General features: G+C 27.5%; 1 protein-coding gene across 1 annotated transcript; it reads right to left on the reverse strand.

Annotated features, from left to right (window-relative positions):
- Window positions 1–323: 323 nt before the first annotated feature.
- On the reverse strand, window positions 324–17,113 carry LOC107436978 (ras-related GTP-binding protein C). Its single transcript, XM_016048825.3, has 9 exons — window positions 16,872–17,113; window positions 15,000–15,154; window positions 14,820–14,914; window positions 13,646–13,779; window positions 12,951–13,150; window positions 11,972–12,086; window positions 9,134–9,276; window positions 7,466–7,611; window positions 324–1,113 (listed from the first exon to the last, which is right to left on the reverse strand). The coding sequence occupies exons 1-9, from the start codon at window positions 16,872–16,874 to the stop codon at window positions 962–964; spliced, it is 1,143 nt and encodes a 380-aa protein (XP_015904311.1). The 5' UTR covers window positions 16,875–17,113; the 3' UTR covers window positions 324–961.
- Window positions 17,114–18,912: the final 1,799 nt, after the last annotated feature.

The raw sequence follows: 18,912 nt of genomic DNA on the forward strand, positions 1-18,912 counted from the left end.
TTTAGCTATTACAAAAGACATTATTGCACAGCTATTACAAAAGACATCTTCTCATATCTATGAGTAGTAATCTGTTTAAGGTTATCTGAAGAAGTTTAAGGTTATCTGCTACAATAGAAACAGGAGTAAAACTATTTCAAACGGAGGAGAATGTCAGAAATGATATGATTAAGACAATTTAACACCAAAACAGCATAATTACTAACACCATACTTCTAACTGGAGTGACTTTATATCATAACTGCCAACATGTGAGTCTGATGCCTGGAGGAGTTATCAGGACAGATGAAAAGTACTTTATCTTATATATATAAAACAAAACGAACAATATAAATTTATTTATTGTTTGCTTAATATAATATTTTGCCATTTTATGAGAAAGTAATGTTATATACAAGTCATAAGTTAAAAACATTTTATACAAGATCAGAGCGCACAAAAATATAACAAAGTTTGACACAGATATGCACAATTGATACAGAATCTTTATACATGAGCGTAAATTGTGACATTCAATTAGGTTTGCAATTAGCATTGATCAATAGGACAATTTTACAGAAGGAAATTATACACATGCAGATTTGTCTATATACAAAGCCACTAATGGCAAAATGCCAAAAAAAAAAGAAAGAAAAACATTACTGCAATAATCATAAACAAATATATTTAAAAATAATTATAAACAATAAAATTAGTCTCAAACATACACAATTCTGTCAACCATATAAAAAAGAACGGACATGAACTAATTTAATTTTCGTACTGTAAATCAAATGAAAAATAAGTAACTTCTCAACTTTTACCAGATAGAATAACAGATACATAAAATAGGATATGATAAGTCGATAACAGAAGACTAGAATGTGATTAAATTTTGATAATATTTAAGGTCCAAAATATGTCTTATAAATACCTAAATCATAATTCATTCACATTAACTAATACAATAATATGGCACTCTTTATTGTTGGTCTCCATAACCATTAGTTAATACACTTTCCACAGTAGAGTGTGTACGAGACATTGTACCTGATGATTTTGGAGTCTTAAAACGTACATCAAAAACATCTTGTATAGCTTGTCTAAAGCAATGAAAATTATAATCTATAAGTGCTGAAAAAAACAAAAATGTTAGAAATATTAAAACTTCATATACTGTTTAAAAAAGTGACAACAATATATTTAAAAACAAGCATGTTACCCTTCACAATGTTTAAATAAAAAGTACAGAGCATTCTTAAGAATCCTGCAATGATAATGAATTATTTTTTCCCTAATAACTTATTTAAAAATCCTTTTAACTAAATGAAAGGACAGATATTACAGAGAACCTTCAACTTTCTAGCCTAAAAGCTACACTGAATAATTCATGAAGTCCCAAGGGGCAAAATTAGCTTATAAAGGGGATATTTATAAACATAAAAAAACAAACTGCATTTAAAAACCAAATTTTTAAGAAAAAACTGCTAATTTTCTTTTATCAGTTTTAAGACTAACAAAACATAATCACTAAGAAAGATTTCTTCAAAAAATACAGCAATATCTCAGCCGCATTTCAACATAAAAACCACAGGTCAAGAGGCAAACTTCTAGAATAGTGGATGACAGAAACTTACCCCACAGTATTCAAGTGTTATAATCCAGGTGGTTTTTTTATTGAGAAGTAGTAAAAATACTCCTGCATCTTTTGTACAAAATCCTTCCAAGTAAGTATGTTTTGTTTGAAAAGCAAGCAAAAGTTTCATTTTAGAACCAGTCAGTGAGTGAATTAAATTGTGAGTAAATATGTCACTAATTGTGAATTTCTAAGATAAATTTCATATTCTTATTCACAATTAAAATTTTCAATTTCATTAGCTGGATCAGTGACTTTGTTTTTTCCAATTACTATTACAGGGTGCGTAGCTTAATTTTTCAACAAAAAATAAGCATCTTTTAAGTACTTTTTAAGTGATAAAAATATTTTTAAGCACTTCAAAAAAATATCATAATTAGGATATGCACACTAATAAATTTTTTCCTTTCATATTGTTAAAAGTTCTTCATATATATATTACAAAATGCAAAATAATTTTCAAAGTTGCATGATCATGATAAAATAACTAGTTTCCGACAAAGAATTCTTTCCTTGATTATAGTAGCTACCATAAAAACAATTTATGAACAATTTTAAATATATTCAATATTGAGTAAATCATTCTATTTTTTAAATTACTAATTACTTTAGACAATTATGTAAAAAAATATTCAAAATTATAATTAATTTAACTATTGCATAAAATGGTCATCAAGTGTATTTTTTAGATTTGAATAAAAGTTATTTACATTACAACAAAACATTAACAAGATTACTATTATTGATCATACCGAATTTATAAAGATATGTAAAGGATTAAGCAAACTAAGAAAACTTAAATTCTTATCACAAATGTAAATTAGAGAATGGCCATAAATTTCTACTAAAATTTTTTACTTGGTTCAGTATTTCGTTAATGAAATGCTTTAAAAAAATTCAAATAATTTTGATATGTAAATATAATGAATATTGAAGCTAAATATTTTTGTTGGAAGTAAATTATTAAACAGTCCCTACACTTATAATATTTAACAAATCTAAGATAATGGATATTTTATTTCAATTAGTTTTAAATGAAATCATTAAGAGATGAATTAAAGTTTTTTGGAATGACAAATCTGAATAACATAAGATTTTTGGCACTTTTAAAGAGGCGAAAGTCCCTCACTTGATACTTTTTTAAAATCTTGCCTTTAAATACAATGTAGTTTCTAAAACAACTTAAAAGTACTGAAAATTTTAAAGTAATACTACAATGATAAAAAATAATAATTCAAAAAAAAGTAATAAGTAAAAAAAAACAATTAAGTACAACAGAAGTTTACAAAATTTTTATGCCATTGGTGGATGGTTCCTCAAGTGAAACTCTTACAAATTAAAATCTCAATTCTTATCTTTATTTAATTAAATTAATAAAAGGGAGAAGGAAATTTTGAGATGAAATTTAAGTTATTCTTTACTACTCTGGGAATCCATATGGAATATGTAGTTATTGAATAAACCCAATGTTAGGTTCAAGGATTATGGTACTGATCTATAAATAGAAGAGCATGCGAAGGTCATTAGCTTGCCAGTGACGAAGACGATGGTGCGTCACCAACAATGAAATTGACAAGTGAAATAAAATTTTCTTCTGCTTTTAGGGGGGGGAATGGCAATGTTTAGTTGGTCCCCGCGATTAGCAAAAATTAGATAGATTTTTAAGTTCAATTTCAGGGGGCAGAAAATGAAGCCTGAAATTGAGAATGGATTGAAAATGCAACAGAGTTGCTCATGAGAATGCACGAATCCTTCCCACTGAATCCAGCTCAGTGTGCGCACCCGCAAGTATTTCATCAAACATTTAAAATGATTGGTGCTTTCAAACGCAGAGGACTGTTGATATGCCGAAAAGGATTGTAGTTGAATGAATTGTGAAAACGTTGAATAGAACAATGTGAAAACCACACTTTTTGTGTTATTTGTGGCAAAAAATGATACAGTAAAGAAAAAATCTCATTTTGGAACAGGAAAAATTAAGTTCTTTAAAAAGCACCCTATGAAAAATACACCTTTAAGGGCTTTTAAAAAACGAAAATAAGCACCTTTAAGCACTTTTTAAAAATGCTAAGCACCCTGTATTATGTAAGATTTACTCATGCTGTAAATTTTTAAATATAATCAAAATAAACTGCCACAAGAAAGGTACTTTGCATAGCCAAATTTTTCAACAAAAAATAAAGCACTTTTCAAGCACTCAAAAAATATTTTTAAGCACTTTAAATATCATAATGAGGCAGGGCTGGCAAATTTTTGACAATTGACAGTTTTAACCGTCATGTCAAAAAAAAAATAAAATAAATAAACCTTTTGACAATTGTCAAAACCCCAAAATTCTTGAGTAGGAATAATTATTACCTATTATAAATATGAAGTATTTTTAAATTAACATACATGTAAAATTACAAGTGTTCCATCAATTATGTTCTTGAATTATTTTAACATTACTGTCAAAAACCCGAATTTTGGTGTGGAAAATATTAAATAATCATAAATAAAAATGTGCCAAACTACAATTTATCCAATCTGTTAATTTGTTTATTTATTAAAAATAAAATTACAAAAGAAATCATCTTATAAAAAAAAAAACACTTAACAATCATCTAATTCTTTATTTGTAAAATCAGTTTTCATTTATTTCCATTCTAACTTTTCTTTTCCCCAAAGCAAGCGATTACAAAAAAAATAGTTTTGAAACCCTCTGTACTTCAAGTTCATTGTTCAGTTTTGTATGAATAAGACCGAAATTTGAAACTGTTCTTTCAATTGATTTTCAGCTGTGTAGATTAGAATGTTGACCTCCTAAACTATTATAACATAATAATTATAAAAACTATTACAGTAGAGAATCGATAATCTGGAACGATTTGGACCATCGCTATTCCGGATAACTGATTTTTCCAGTTTTCTGAACTGCTACAAAACGCAGTTTTTTTTATTGTCAAACCCAACTAAAAAAAATATATATATACATATTTAGAAAAAATTTTAAAAAGAAGAGAAAACAATAAAGTAATGCACATAAGCTTAATAAGATAAAAAGAAGAAGAAAAAATGAAATAAAAATATATACAGGCTTAATATAAAATGAATAAAAAAGGTAAAATGGAAGGGAAAAAAAAGGGGGGGAATGGCCTCCATCTCCCTCGTCGCTTTCTTCTACTTCGTCATTGTCTGCGGCAGGACTCAAAACCACCCACTCCATTTTTTACTTCACTATGAAAATGGGAAAATCACAAACATTTACAAGGTGTGAATATAATTACGAATAGAAAAAAAAAATCTTTAACAAATTTCTGCAGAAAAGAAAACAATAATTTTTACTTCATTATTCTTTCTTTTTTATTATTCTCAAATGAGAAGAGCGTTTCTTTTCCCTCCTATGCACGAGAGAGACAACGTTCAAATATAATTCTGGATTGGGGAAGAAAAAAAAATCATTTGAAAATTTCTGGAGAAGAAATACTCAATTTTTTACTTCATTATTCTCAAATGAGAAGAGAAAAATCGCAAGCATTTCTTTCCTCTCCAATGCGCTGAGTGAGAAAGACATTGTCTGAATATAATTCTGGATGGAAAAAAAAAAATCTTCTAAAAATTTCTGGAGAATAGAAAAATAAAGTCTTTTACTTCATTATTCTCAAATGAGAAGAGAAAAATCGCGAGCATTTCTTTCTCCCCCTCCTATGTGCTAGAAAGACATCGTTTGAATATAATTCTGGATGGGAAAAAAAAAATTTCAAAAATTCTTGGGTTTCTACTTTTGCTAAAACATTAATCGAAATCAGAAGGAAAAACATGTGTATCACAATCTTATTTCTCATTAAGCTGAGTGATTTTATTTCTCTACTCCAGTTAAACATAAATTAGCAAGCAGACAAAGAAGGGAACATAATAAAAAGAATTTATGTTCTACTGCATTCTTCCTCCTCCACACACCCCAATCAAAATTAATGAATTGAAAAACAGGTGCAGTTGAAATACTTGACCTTGAGTCATTATTATTCCCCTTTCCTTGGCTGTCACTATGTTCAAAGTGGGAATAGCAGAAATGACAGATGGTTTTTAAAGAAATAAGAAAAAGTAGGAAATAACAGGAAAAAAATTAGGGGCACAGAGATAATAGGAAAAATAGGAGTTCTGCAGCCCTTGTAAGGAGTACTTTCAGAGATTTCTAAGAATCAAAGACAAATAAAATTCTTTGTTTTAACTCTCCTTGACTAAGCAATCAACAGACATGATGACTCCCCTTGCTTAAGGGCCAGATAAGAAAACAGGTGCTCAATGAGACCCTTTCTCAATGAGCTATGATTGAAAAAAAAAAACCCAACTATGTTGGGGGTGAGGAAAGGAATAATTGATGATATTTAGTACAGAACTATTTCTCTTGACAGTGTAAGGAACCAATGATTATTTCTAAAATGATGGTAAAGTAAACATATTTTAAAAAAGAAGGAAAAATCCTATAATCTTATGAGAAAAAAAATTTATTTCTTTAAGAAATGGCGAGAAAATGCATCGAATTTCGTTCTGGTTTTCTGATTTCCAGATAAGAGGTTCTGTACTGTATAACATAAGAATGAAATAACATGCAATTAGGAAATTTATTCTAATCCATTATTGTTTTTAGATTATTGTTACGAATCAATCTCAGACTTTCCAATAGTCTACTAGTAAAAAGCTTCTATTACTACATTAACAACCAATATAAAAAAAAAGTTCCTGCAGATAAATTTTACATAAATGCTATCTTTTAAAGGTATTTAAAATTGAATTTTTATTACAAGAGCAATTTTTTTTTAAACACCAACATATCTATATTTAAATTCCCTACTCTTAAAAAAGAAGATTCAAACTAAAGAAATTAAATATTTACTTAACATAAGCCTTTGTAATAATATAAATGCAGTAGTAATTAAAAAATGATAATAAGTATTCTTTCTTTCAACTCAGAAGTTTTTACTATTTTATTTAGCTGTTTTCTGGATAACACACAGTTCACAAAATGTTATACACAAACTTGTCTCAGAGCTTCACTCTCAAAAGAGTTTGAAGTATATCAATAAAATATACTCAATTGACTAATTTTTATAGTGCAAGCATTCCAATTTGCATTCCAATTGTTTATCACATGATCATTTCAGGAAAGTGCACGCATTCCCTAAAAACCAAATAACAGTGTTTATATTAGAATTACAGTACTGATATTAAAAGGGCATCCTGTAATCACTAGCCTAGTGCTATAACACAAATTTGTCAAAAATTGTAGAGAAGATGAGAAAAATAAGTTATGACTGGACCTGTAGGGCACATAATTCTCCAGTGCAGAAAGAAAAATAAAAAACAATAGCACGCCAGCAGATTTATGTAGACTAAATTTAAAAAATTATTTTCTCTTGTTATTAGTAGTTGAAGTAGAAAATTAGAATTATTCTGAGTATCAAATTACACCATTGCTTTTCCTTGATGCAGGTGTTTGATCAGTTCTAATTATGAGCCATGATAGTTCAAATATAACTCTTCCTGATTTGAAATTTTTCGTTTCGTCTATCAATAGATAAAATAATATGAATGTGCATATTAATAGAAGGATAGAGGTTGAGAATTCATAATTTAAATAGAGATCCATTTTTAGTAAAGAGGTACTCAGAAATATGGAAGTCCAGGGTTCGAAAAAAAAATTATTACTAGTGAAAGGTGCACAGAAAGATAATAAATGAAGCATCTATCCAAAGAATATAAAAGTTTAGTACAAATGAAACAAAATTAATAACCTTTAATAAAGCAACAAAATTTTAATAAATTGAAGTTAAATATGATTCATAAAATCAGTAACAAAATAATCTTTACCTTGTCTATTAAAGTTGTCTTCCCTTAAAATACACACTAATGCTAAAAATCTGTTTACTTCTCTTAGATATAGAACTGTACTGTTATTTAGTTTTATTATATTCGAAGACTTTGAGTTGAATGCACTACTTTCATCTTCTTTTAAGCTACAAGGAAAATATTTCAGTAAAAATGACAATAAGTATTGGTTTTATAGCTAACAATGGCTGTTGAAGTCAAACTTATTTATAACGAGCTCTGATTAAACAAAATCCCATTATACATGGGAATTCCCTCCTTTTTTTTAATTGGTTGATTTTGTGTTAAAGAACTTACATAAAACATTAATATTACTTTGATTTAATACAGAATTTTTTCATAAAATTTTCGAAAATTATTTTCATTGACATAGACAGAAAAAAAGAATCAGACATTCCTAGACATTTTATTGCTTTTGAAAGTTAATATATTTTTTTTTATCAAAGTATATCTTCGAATAAGAGGAAATTGTACATCAAACAATGCAAAATAAAGACAACAAGAAACATCAAAAATAAAATTCCCAATTTCTCTCCCCCCCTTCAAAGTAAATCAAAATCAATAAAAGTAAGCCATTATGTTTACACACTATAAACTTAACTTTTTGTAAAGTTGGGTGTAACAAGCACCTTGATTTAATGAGGGAATTTTCTAGGTACTCTTTATTCTCTATATAAATAATTTGACTGTATAATGATACAAATATTTTTTGTAATAATAAATAAGGATTGAATTTTAGAGTTAAAATTTACTTTATTTGAAAATATTAAAACAAGAAACTTTAACTTGTTTTACAAGTTGAAAATATTACATAAAATACACAATTCTTTACAAGCATACATACATATTTAATTACCATTCGACCTTACAATAATATAGACCATAAAATACTTCATTGAGAAAAAAAATTAAATGTATTTTTTTTAATAATTTATTTAGGTAGAATAAACATATTTTCTTTCTTTTTTTTCGTCAAAATTTAAATCCCTTTAAAAAAAAAAAAGGAATCCATGAAACTTTAAATAAATGAGATAAATTTTTTTTTTAAAAACTTATAACATGTTTACAACAACTTACAACATGTATAAACATTTTCTTTTGATTTTTAAATTTAAACGATAATTTGCTTCTATAATAAATATTTGGACCTATAACTTACACTCCCAAAGAAGTGACACTAATAGCTGTAAGATTGAAAAGTTGGAAAACTAATTTGAAATCTGAATTACAAGTCAAGAGGGTAAAAAAAAAAAAAAAAAATCCCATCAAGACTAAAATTGTCAAAACTTTCTACAGATTCAAAGCTCTGAGGCACATTTTTAAGTATCAAATTCTTAATTTGAAATATCTAATTAGATTTATTATTATTATTTAGTCTTTAATCACACCAATAAGAAAATTTCAAATTTCTTTTGAAATTTTTTTAGATACATATTTAAAAAAAATATAGCAACACATTATATTGTTATCATTTGAGAAGATCTTAACTATCAAAATAGACCTATGCCAAATGATTTTTACATGTCACATTAAGATAAATTATTTTTTTTATCCAATTTGTATTTAAAATAATAGAAAGTCAAACAGTTATTAGCATATTTCTTGTTGTAAAAAATATTTATAAACATGATCTGATTAGAAATAACTTACCCATAGATACATGAAATATCTATTACAACATCAATCATGTCACAACAGAGCTCATATGACTGCATATCTACAGGAGTACTGTCAGTAGCTATGTAGATTTTACTGATAACATCAAACAAAAATGCCTTCTCAATAGCACTATTCTAGAAATCAATTAGAATTTTTGTTTTGGTATGTTTGAATAATTTTACACAATGCAAATAAAAATACTAGAAATGAAAAATAAAATTGCTGGATTTAACCTAAAAATTAATTCTAATAATGAAATTTATTACACTTATTAAATTTCTAAATACTCACACGAGTTACAAAAGTTATTTCATTTTGTGTACTTCATATTTAAAATTTAAGTATAATCCTATTATATTAAGAAAACACGGATGTAGCTAGAAAGCATGAGAAATTTTAAGTCTTTTAAAACACAGCAGCTGAGTCAAACCTTGATCCATTGTTTCCTTTATGTATCGTTTTGCTTTAACGGTCTTGCCACAAAAGCTTTTCTTAAAAACAGTTACTCCTGGTGCTAATCATACATATTGAAAATTTATTAATTTTCAAGTTCATTACTTCATTATCTTCCATTCATTTTCAAGTTATTATTCAAAATCTTATGTTATTTGTGTTAGTCATTTTTCTACATCAATCATTTTCAATGAATGGACCCATGAGAAAAAATTTAGCAAGGCTTTACTGTAACAATATATTTTTTATCATTAGATTTCCCTTTACTACCTTTTTTTTAATAAAAATTCTAATTTTTTTTTGTCATTGCATACAATAGAAAAACCTAGTGATGCATATTAAAGTAGTGAATAGTAAAAATAAACTGTTCAATAAAATTTTAGTGAGATTACTGATGCATAAAGATGCTTACAACTTGCACCATTCATCTATTTGGTACTACCCAGATATTATCATTATGTTTATAACAAAGTTAAAAAATTTAACAATTGCCATACACACGCTTAAAGGTAGGTCTGACAAAGTAGTAGACTTTTAGTAAATAAAACGAAAATAAGTAATATTATATATATATAAATAAATAAAGGGTCGTAAAACATTTGCTTTTACATCAGAAAGAAAATTGAAAATACATAGATACACGAAACAAAATTTTTTCCCCTTTGAAGTATGCAAAACTTAACGTAACTTTTAAAACTTATGATAATGTTAAGATTTTAATTAGCCAATTTGAATTACTTATTTACATATTTTTCGGTACTGACTTGGGAGACCTCTGTACCTGTTTTCAGGATTTTTTTCATTGCCAAGTTTGACAACAGATAATAATCTGGTGTTAGTTAGAACATAGTCATCACGGAGATGTAAACGGAATCATAGGAGAATCCTACGCAAAGAATGGTGTAGGTGAGACTGAATTGGAGAATTGAAGTTTTGTTAATGTTTATAACAGCTTTGAAATAATGCAGATCGGAGAAAAGAGATTGTATTGGAGGTGAACATTTGACATAGTGCACGGAGGGATTTGATGGACAGCGCAGGTGGGAGAAGATGATTGACATAATGAGTGTTTCATTGCTGTTTGTTAACTTACATAACATTTCCAGCAGGAATTTATTTAATTAACAAATTATGGTTTTAGGATTAAATTTTGCGTGACGTTAGGTTTTTGCGGACTGATTGTTTTGGTAGACGTTTGGTTTATTGAAGTGATTTTGAGTCTCATTTTGTGAGTTTGAATGTAGGATTTTTTAAATGTATTTAGGTTTTTTTTTTAAAGATAGGAATGAGGTTAGTAGTTTTCCGGATATTTTGATGCAGAAATTGAAGTTTGTTATGGTTAGTAGTTTTTTCAGTCTTGTGCGTTGTTGATTGGTTTGATCAATTATGATATTATCAAATAGAAGATTTTTAATATTTGTGAATTGCTCTTATAAATAATTATGTGAATAAGATTTCTAGAAATTGGATTACTCTCAAGAAGTGAGATGAGTTTATATTTATATTTTGGAGGATTTTATATTGCAATTTTTAATTAATTTTAAGCAGATACTTTATTAATCTTTTACTTAAGGACAGTAATTTGTTATAGACCTGCCGTACTTTTAATTTATGAAAGGTAAAAATCATTACTTTTTTTTAAGGCTAAGTGCCGATGTTTTAGACTAAAGGTCGATGTTTTTAAGTTGTTTAGTTGTGCTGCTTTTTTACGGTTGAGTGCTGAAGATTTTTTTAAGGTTAAGTATCACTGCCTTGTATACCCTACATAGATGGGTTTTTTTTTAAGGAAAAGTGCCTTTGCCTGGTATACCCTACGCTGCTTAAAACTGACAGCAAGACAAGCGAACTTTCTAATTTTAAAGGGTTGCTATATTTTATTCAGTTTTTGACACTGGGAACAGACGCACAATGAAACAGTTGCCTGGGGGCTAATATTTGTTATAGATCTGAAATTATTTATACAATGCATGTTTTATACTAAAAAAATGACTAAGAAAAGTGAACCTCGAATTTATTAGGGTTGGAATATTTGATTGGTTTTGGCATGTGACAAAAGTGGATTCAATAGGAATGTGTCAAAAGTGGTTAGTAAGAAAAACATAGGGTGCAGATGCCTGATAAATCTGTTCCACTTTTTCTTACTTTTCAACTTCAGTATAAAAAAAAATAAAGAAAAAGATCTAATATATAATCCAAAATAATTTAACAATAAAAATTGATTAGTAATTAAAAACATTCTTCAAACAGTCGAAAAAAAATTAAAATATAAAGATTTAACAATTATCATAAAGAAAAAAATTATTTTTTAATTGACATCTTTTAGTAGTACAAGCATTTTACATTCAAGAGTTTACATTAGAAAAAAGAAATACTTACAGTAATAAATATGTTAAGGAGATTTTCTAAAGCAGGTAACTGTGGGATTAATTTCTGGACAACTTTGCTAAAAGCTTCAAATATTGAATGATCATATATACTTGTAAGGTAGAAACTAAAAGAAAGAAAAAAATAATGATAAATAATTTTTTAAAATAAACAAAAACAGTGAACTATTAAAATTTTTGATTTATTCTTGACAAAAAAAAATCTATATATAGATGCACATTAACATTTAACAAGAATTAATATTAATTAATAGTTTTTAACATAAATAGGAAATTTCAGAACTGCATTCATATAAAGTAATTATCATATTAAGTAATATTAGAAATTTTGCTCCAAGCGAAATTTCATTAAAGGATTTCCTAATGCCACCGCAATCATTTATTCTCGTTGTAAAACGATAGTTGCGCCAAGTTGAGTTGTAAAAACTAGCTGATCGTAGGTTCAACCGACAACTATGGGATCGCCAATCTTTGGGCTGAAGTGGCTGTTTCATCTTTTTTCTTTGGGAGCAGTATGCATACAACTGAACAATGATTTTCTTCTACCTTGCCTAAATCATGATTGATTGTCTGCTCGTATTTTCTCCACCCCTACCCCCGTTGCAAATTTTTATTCTTTGAGCGCGCNAACGGTAGTAAATTCGGTCTGGACAGACCCCTGAGTATGCATACAACTGAACACTGACTTTCTTCTACCTTGCCTAAATCATGATTGATTGTCTGCTCGTATTTTCTCCACCCCTACCCCCGTTCCAGTTTTTATTCTTTGAGCGCGCGGATACTTATTTTTATATATTACAATAAATATCAAAAAATATCTGCAAAATTGGAGAATCACCACCAATGTACCCGTGCACAGCGGGCGCTTATATTATCTAACTATGTAATTTAATAAGGAGATTCTGAATCATACAAATGAAATATTTTACAATTGTGATAGATCAACTTAAAAATGCTCTAAACTTATTTACCTTAAATTAACATTATCTAACCCAGCATCAATTAAATCATCGTGGGCTCGTTGATGAATATCTCTTTGGGTTTCTATTTTATGGTCATCAGAGAGTCCGTCAACTTTGTGAATGAAAACTTCAAATTTTATTTCTGGATTCACCTTCTGAGCACGAGCAACTGTCATTTTCAGCCTATCCAAGGCTTCCATGTATTCATCCTTAGATCAATAAAATAGCATTAGTTTTTAAAATATCATGTAAGTAATTTAGTCTGGATGATCTACATAAAATGTTATTTAATAATAGAGATTTTGCTCAATTTTGGGAACAGTTTTCTTACTTAAACAAAAAAATATTTACACAGAATCACTTACACAGATTTCCTTACTTACACATACTTAAATATTATACCATTTCATAAATACCACACATAAAAGCAAAATTAATAAAAATTAAATATAGCACAAAACTAGTTGTTTATTAGACTGCAATTTAATATTAGTTTCTACAAGAAGAATAAATAACAATTAACAGGAAAACAAGCAAATAAAAGTCAAAAGAAGAGCTTTTTGAATATTTTCAAATGTGATTGATATAACTCAATAACTTTGCACAAATAAGAAATAAATATGAAGCTTAAAATGAATTAAGCATAAAAAGAAACATATCTCATGCATTTTTAATCAGGAAAAAAAAAAAAAATAAAGATTTACCTGAGCATCTATAACAAACACAAGTGCTCCACTCCCACCAAATATCATATCTGAATCAAATGTTTGGTCAAAAAAATCTATTTGACCTGGGAAATCCCAAATTTGGAATTGGACAAATGAACTATTGGAAACATCTAAAAAGTATAAGCAGAATTAAAAGTTTTGCAAAATTAAAATAAAATTTTTTTCTCATTATTGTTTTAAATAATAGTAGAATATGATCAAACTCTAGACATTAAGTAAAAGTTACCCTGAAACCTAAATATTCATTGATAATGTCCTTATTTAATCGAACAATATGATTCTAAAGTTACTGGCATAAAAGTATTAAAACTCTAGGGACATATTTAAACTTTAAAATCACCTTAGAACGGTAGAACTGTTTATGTTTAAAAAATTTGATAGTCCCTTTAGAAAGGATCAAAAGTAAATCTAAATAATTATTTCTTAACTAAGTTTTTTTATGAAATACAACAATGCTCTAAGAAAATATTTAACATATAACCGTAGCTGCTAACAACCATCTACGGAGTCTCCGTAGTATTTCATATCTCTCTGTACGGATTCTCCACAGTATTTCACATTTAGATTTAAAGTAGTAATGAATTGTATGTATTTTTTTTAATTCTTGGATTTGCAAATTTAATTTAATGAGATGAAAATGGCAATTGTGAAATGTTTACTTTATCTACAATTGCACTTATATTAGTCTTTCACTACCGCTTGGGAAATACTTCCTCGGAAAGAGTGAAAGTTAGAAGGAGGTCATAATTTAATACCACCACAGGAAATTATAAATTATAGCAAATCATGATAATGGAATAAGTGTATTAAATTTACAGCACAAAAGTCATAAAAAATAAAAAGATCATTAACAAATAGTAGTAAAGACATGAATTTTAACAAAAGAGTAAAAAATAATAATAAATTTACTTCATTTAGAAACCCAAGTTAATGTGATGTTTAATGCAATATTAAAAAATATGAGCTAATAATTCTCTATTTAAATTGCAATTTATCAATTCATAAAATAAAAATTACGGAAAAATTAAAATTTAATACAAAAAAATAAATGCCATAACCTACCTATTTTTAAAAGAAAAAAATTTGAAATAAATCAGAGGATAGTATTTTCTTAGTTAAAGATATAATAATTTTAATAAATAAAATTTACCATCTTTTACAATTTTGTTTGTACTCTCTAGGAATAATGTCTCATTTGGCGACATTTTATGAAAAACTACTTTCTGAATCGATGATTTGCCACTCCTAAAAAATCAAGAATTTAAACTGCCATGAGTTTAAGAATAACACATAAAAATATAAGTATAAATAAATCTCAAAGAAGATGTACCTTCTTAGACCCATGAGCAAAATCCTGGGTTTCTGATCTTCAGAATCAGAACCATGAAATTCAGCATCAGGTTCATCAGATCCATATTCAAAATCTTTATTATATGATCCAACTACATAATTAGAGTTATAAGCAGCACTCTCTTCTTCATAAGACTAGAGAGATGAAATATGGGACAATATATTAAAATCAAACATAATACTACATGTGATTACAAACGAGCATCAATGTGGTGGAAAAAAATTAAAAATGAAACTACCAAGGGTTTTCTTTTAGAATTTCATAAGAGCAAAATTTACCTAGTTTTTCGAATTTCATATTACATCTTATCATTTTCTAAATCTACTTCATTTACATAAGCAGGAACAAAATACACTAAGAAATTTTCTCATCTGTTATTGAAGTTACAGTAAGCTTATGAGTATCCTGTCAAATGTGGCGAAAGGCAGACTGGTTAATAAAATATATAGAAAAGTTCAACAACCCATCCCATCTCTCATATAATTAAAAACACAACATATTATAAAATAAAAAGTTACGACAAAGAAGAGTCAATGTGTATAGATGACCATTTTAACATTCCCTACTATTTTTCATTCTACATTTTGGACAGTACGAAGACTGGATAATTGAGAATATCCTGTACATTAAAGCTACCCATAAATCTAAGATATTACCCCCATTCATCCATTTGCAAAAAATTAAAATTTTTAATAGTGGCTATTAATTTATCCTATTCTGTGGTGTCATTTCTAGTTTCTAAATATAAGGTAATACTTTTGTATCACTATCTATTTGTATCAACTGTAACCGTCAAAATAGTTTAGAATTCGCAAAAATTAAAGGGGGAAAAAAAAAGCATGTATAGGTTTGCTCCGGTGCTATAAGTTATACTTCTTGAGTCGGTCCCCATCTCTAATTCTTTTTGAGTTTTTCACGGCACATATGCCTAGAAGTTTTGGCAATTATGCCTCCTTGCATAAAATTGCAAAATTGTTGCCAAATGAATTGGCGACAGTGTTGGCACAGGTTCCTAAACAGAAATTATCCCCACAAAACAATCAACACATACAAACTTTTTTCAATGTTCTGTTTAGTTTACAATAAAAATGAAATCTTACCTACGCTTTTCTAAACTTAGGGTACAGTTTCCTCAAAGCTAAGAGTTGAGTTTCATCATAGTAAAAATTTGATATTGCGATAAATTGATTTTGCTTTCTGATGTTTTTAATTATTATGTGTATTGAAGTGAACATAAACAATGAGAATTATTTTGTTGGTTGCAATGTTGCTTTTAAGATTCTGAAACAATTTTCATTATACGGCAGGGCAGTTGATAAAATATAAAAAATGAAGGCTTTGAATTCCTTAGAATGTAAGTTTCTTAATAGTAATCTTAATTCTATAACAGCACAAGGTCACAAAGTTTTAATAATCCCTTAAATGAAACAAACTGAACTGTTTCCAAAAAAAGATTTACTATTTCTACAAGAAATTACTATAACTTGATATTTACCATTTTAAATTGAAACGCAAGTTTGTAGAGGTATGAGTAAAAGAGACGAAATCGAAAATATAAATTAATTTGTCAGAAGATCTGACTTAAGTGTACTTCTAAAAAGGAGATATTCTAATTGACAACTAACCAAATTTTAACTGCGTTAAATATTGTGTGAATCTTAGATAATAAATAGCATTTAAATTTTATTAAAATGTAAACGAACTAAAAATTTATTGTAAAAAAGAATGTAAACAAGAAATAAAATTATCTGTAATCCTATCATTATGCAAAAGAAATTAGAAATAAATATATAATAGAATATTTTATATTAAATGAAACAATACATTTAGATAGAACAGCAAATAATTTACCATGATAGAATCAAATGTAATACGAAAATAAAAATTACAACAAGAAACTTCAATCAGAAATAAATAATAAATTTTTTAGAGGAAACATCATGTGATCTATATCAATTACCGATAACGATTATAAAAAAATATGAATAATTTGATAATTATTATATTGATGAACCTCGTATTGTTAATGCTTATAGAGGAAAAGTGTAACTTTTAAATGCGAAAATGTATTTATAGAGAAAAAATTTGGCAAGAAAAAATTTATATTATATAATTTTGAAAGTAGGACCACTCAACTCGTCTTCAATAAAAAAAAATATTTATTTTCGTTTGGCAACTGTAGATATAAGGAACTTCTAAGAGGAAAAGAAGGTCTTACTTCCCGGTGGCATCAAAAATACGGTTTTAAGGTTTACCTTATTTTCGTGGTTTATCTTATTATTGGCGTAAAAAAATATTTTTATTACACATTTTTTATAGTAAGTGTTTATTTGAAATAGTTCTGATATAGAATATTATAAAATATAAAAATGGATAATAAATTGTATTTTCACTTTTAAAGTTAATAAAACTTTTTACTTAATTTAGAAAATTGTTTTAAAATAATTATTTGAAAAATTAATTTGAATTATTAGAATTACTTTACTACAGTCTACTTTTATGTAGAGCTGCCATCTAGTGCGAGAAATAGTAGGTCCCTACAGAAATATAGAGTACCATAATATAAAAGTAAATTTAATTTTAAGAGGGATGAATTTTTGTGTCCTTTAAAATTAAGAATTTGTCGCGTCGCTTAAGAATTTGCTAGAATTTAAAACATTGCTTTTCAAATTAAAATTACCAGTGATTTCTAGGTATTCTAAAAAATAAAATGAATTTTGAAAAGTTTGGAAACAATTGCTAATATATTCGAACGAGCAAATAATTCCGAAAGGAAAGGAAATTGAAGGAAATGAAATTTATACAATTTAAATAATGTTTTCTTTTTTTTAATAAACTTTAAAACGAAGATTATTTTTGTATAAAAAATTCCTAGGACTGGGCTATAAATCGATGTATCGAGACATATCGATTTAACGCATATATCGGCAAGACGATACAGCGAATTTCATTTAAGGCGATGCATCAGATATCTGATTTAAGCCGTCGAGTAAACACAACGAGCGCAAAACGATATAGCGATATAAGACACGCAAGGTTATAAGATAACGATATAGCGATATAAGACTCTTCTCTTACGTTCCGATGTCAACTCGCGCTGTGGAAAACGATGTTCGCTTCGTTATGTTGAAATGGCCTTGATTGGTGAGCTGTAGAATCAGAGTTTTGAGAACACATATCGTTAGATCGCATGTTCCTTTTCGCACCTCTTAACTTTTCTTTTCTTTGTCGCGATTTTTCTTGTAGATTATTTTCAGTGGGACTAACTTCGTGATCGCCGATGTTACCTTGTACTGAAGGCAATCTATTATTGAAAAGAATATATAAAGAAGAGTTTCTTCATTAACTAGATAAGTTTTATTTAAAAAAAAGTTCTTTTTATTTTTAAATGTGAAAATTATCGGCAATCTAATTTAGGCGCCTATAAAGAATTGAATTTGTTAGGTTATTTTTTTACTTTCTTTTAATTTATTAAAAACTTTTTGGATGAAACTTCTAATAATTTAATGAGTTTTTATTACTGATTTTAAATTTATAAATCTTGNTTTTTTTTTCCTCATGAGATTTTAGGATTTTTCTTTCTTTTTTGAAAGATGTTTACCTTACCATCATTTTGGAAATAATCATTAGTGTATTACTTCACCATTTTTTCTTCTTTTTAAGATTATTTCCGAAAAAAATTTTTTTTAGTTGGGTTTAGCAATAAAAAAAACGGCTTTTTGTAGCGATTCAGAAAACTGGAAAAATCAGTTATCCGGAATAGCGATGGTCCAGATCGTTTCGGATAATCGGTTCCCTACTGTATATATATGTATTCTTCTCTAAATAGGAACTGAATGAGCCCGTAAATTCCTTTTTCACCTCATAAAATTAAAAAAAAAGGCAAAACTAT

This window comes from Parasteatoda tepidariorum, chromosome X1 (assembly GCF_043381705.1).
Source record: "Parasteatoda tepidariorum isolate YZ-2023 chromosome X1, CAS_Ptep_4.0, whole genome shotgun sequence".
NCBI classification, from domain to species: domain Eukaryota; kingdom Metazoa; phylum Arthropoda; class Arachnida; order Araneae; family Theridiidae; genus Parasteatoda; species Parasteatoda tepidariorum.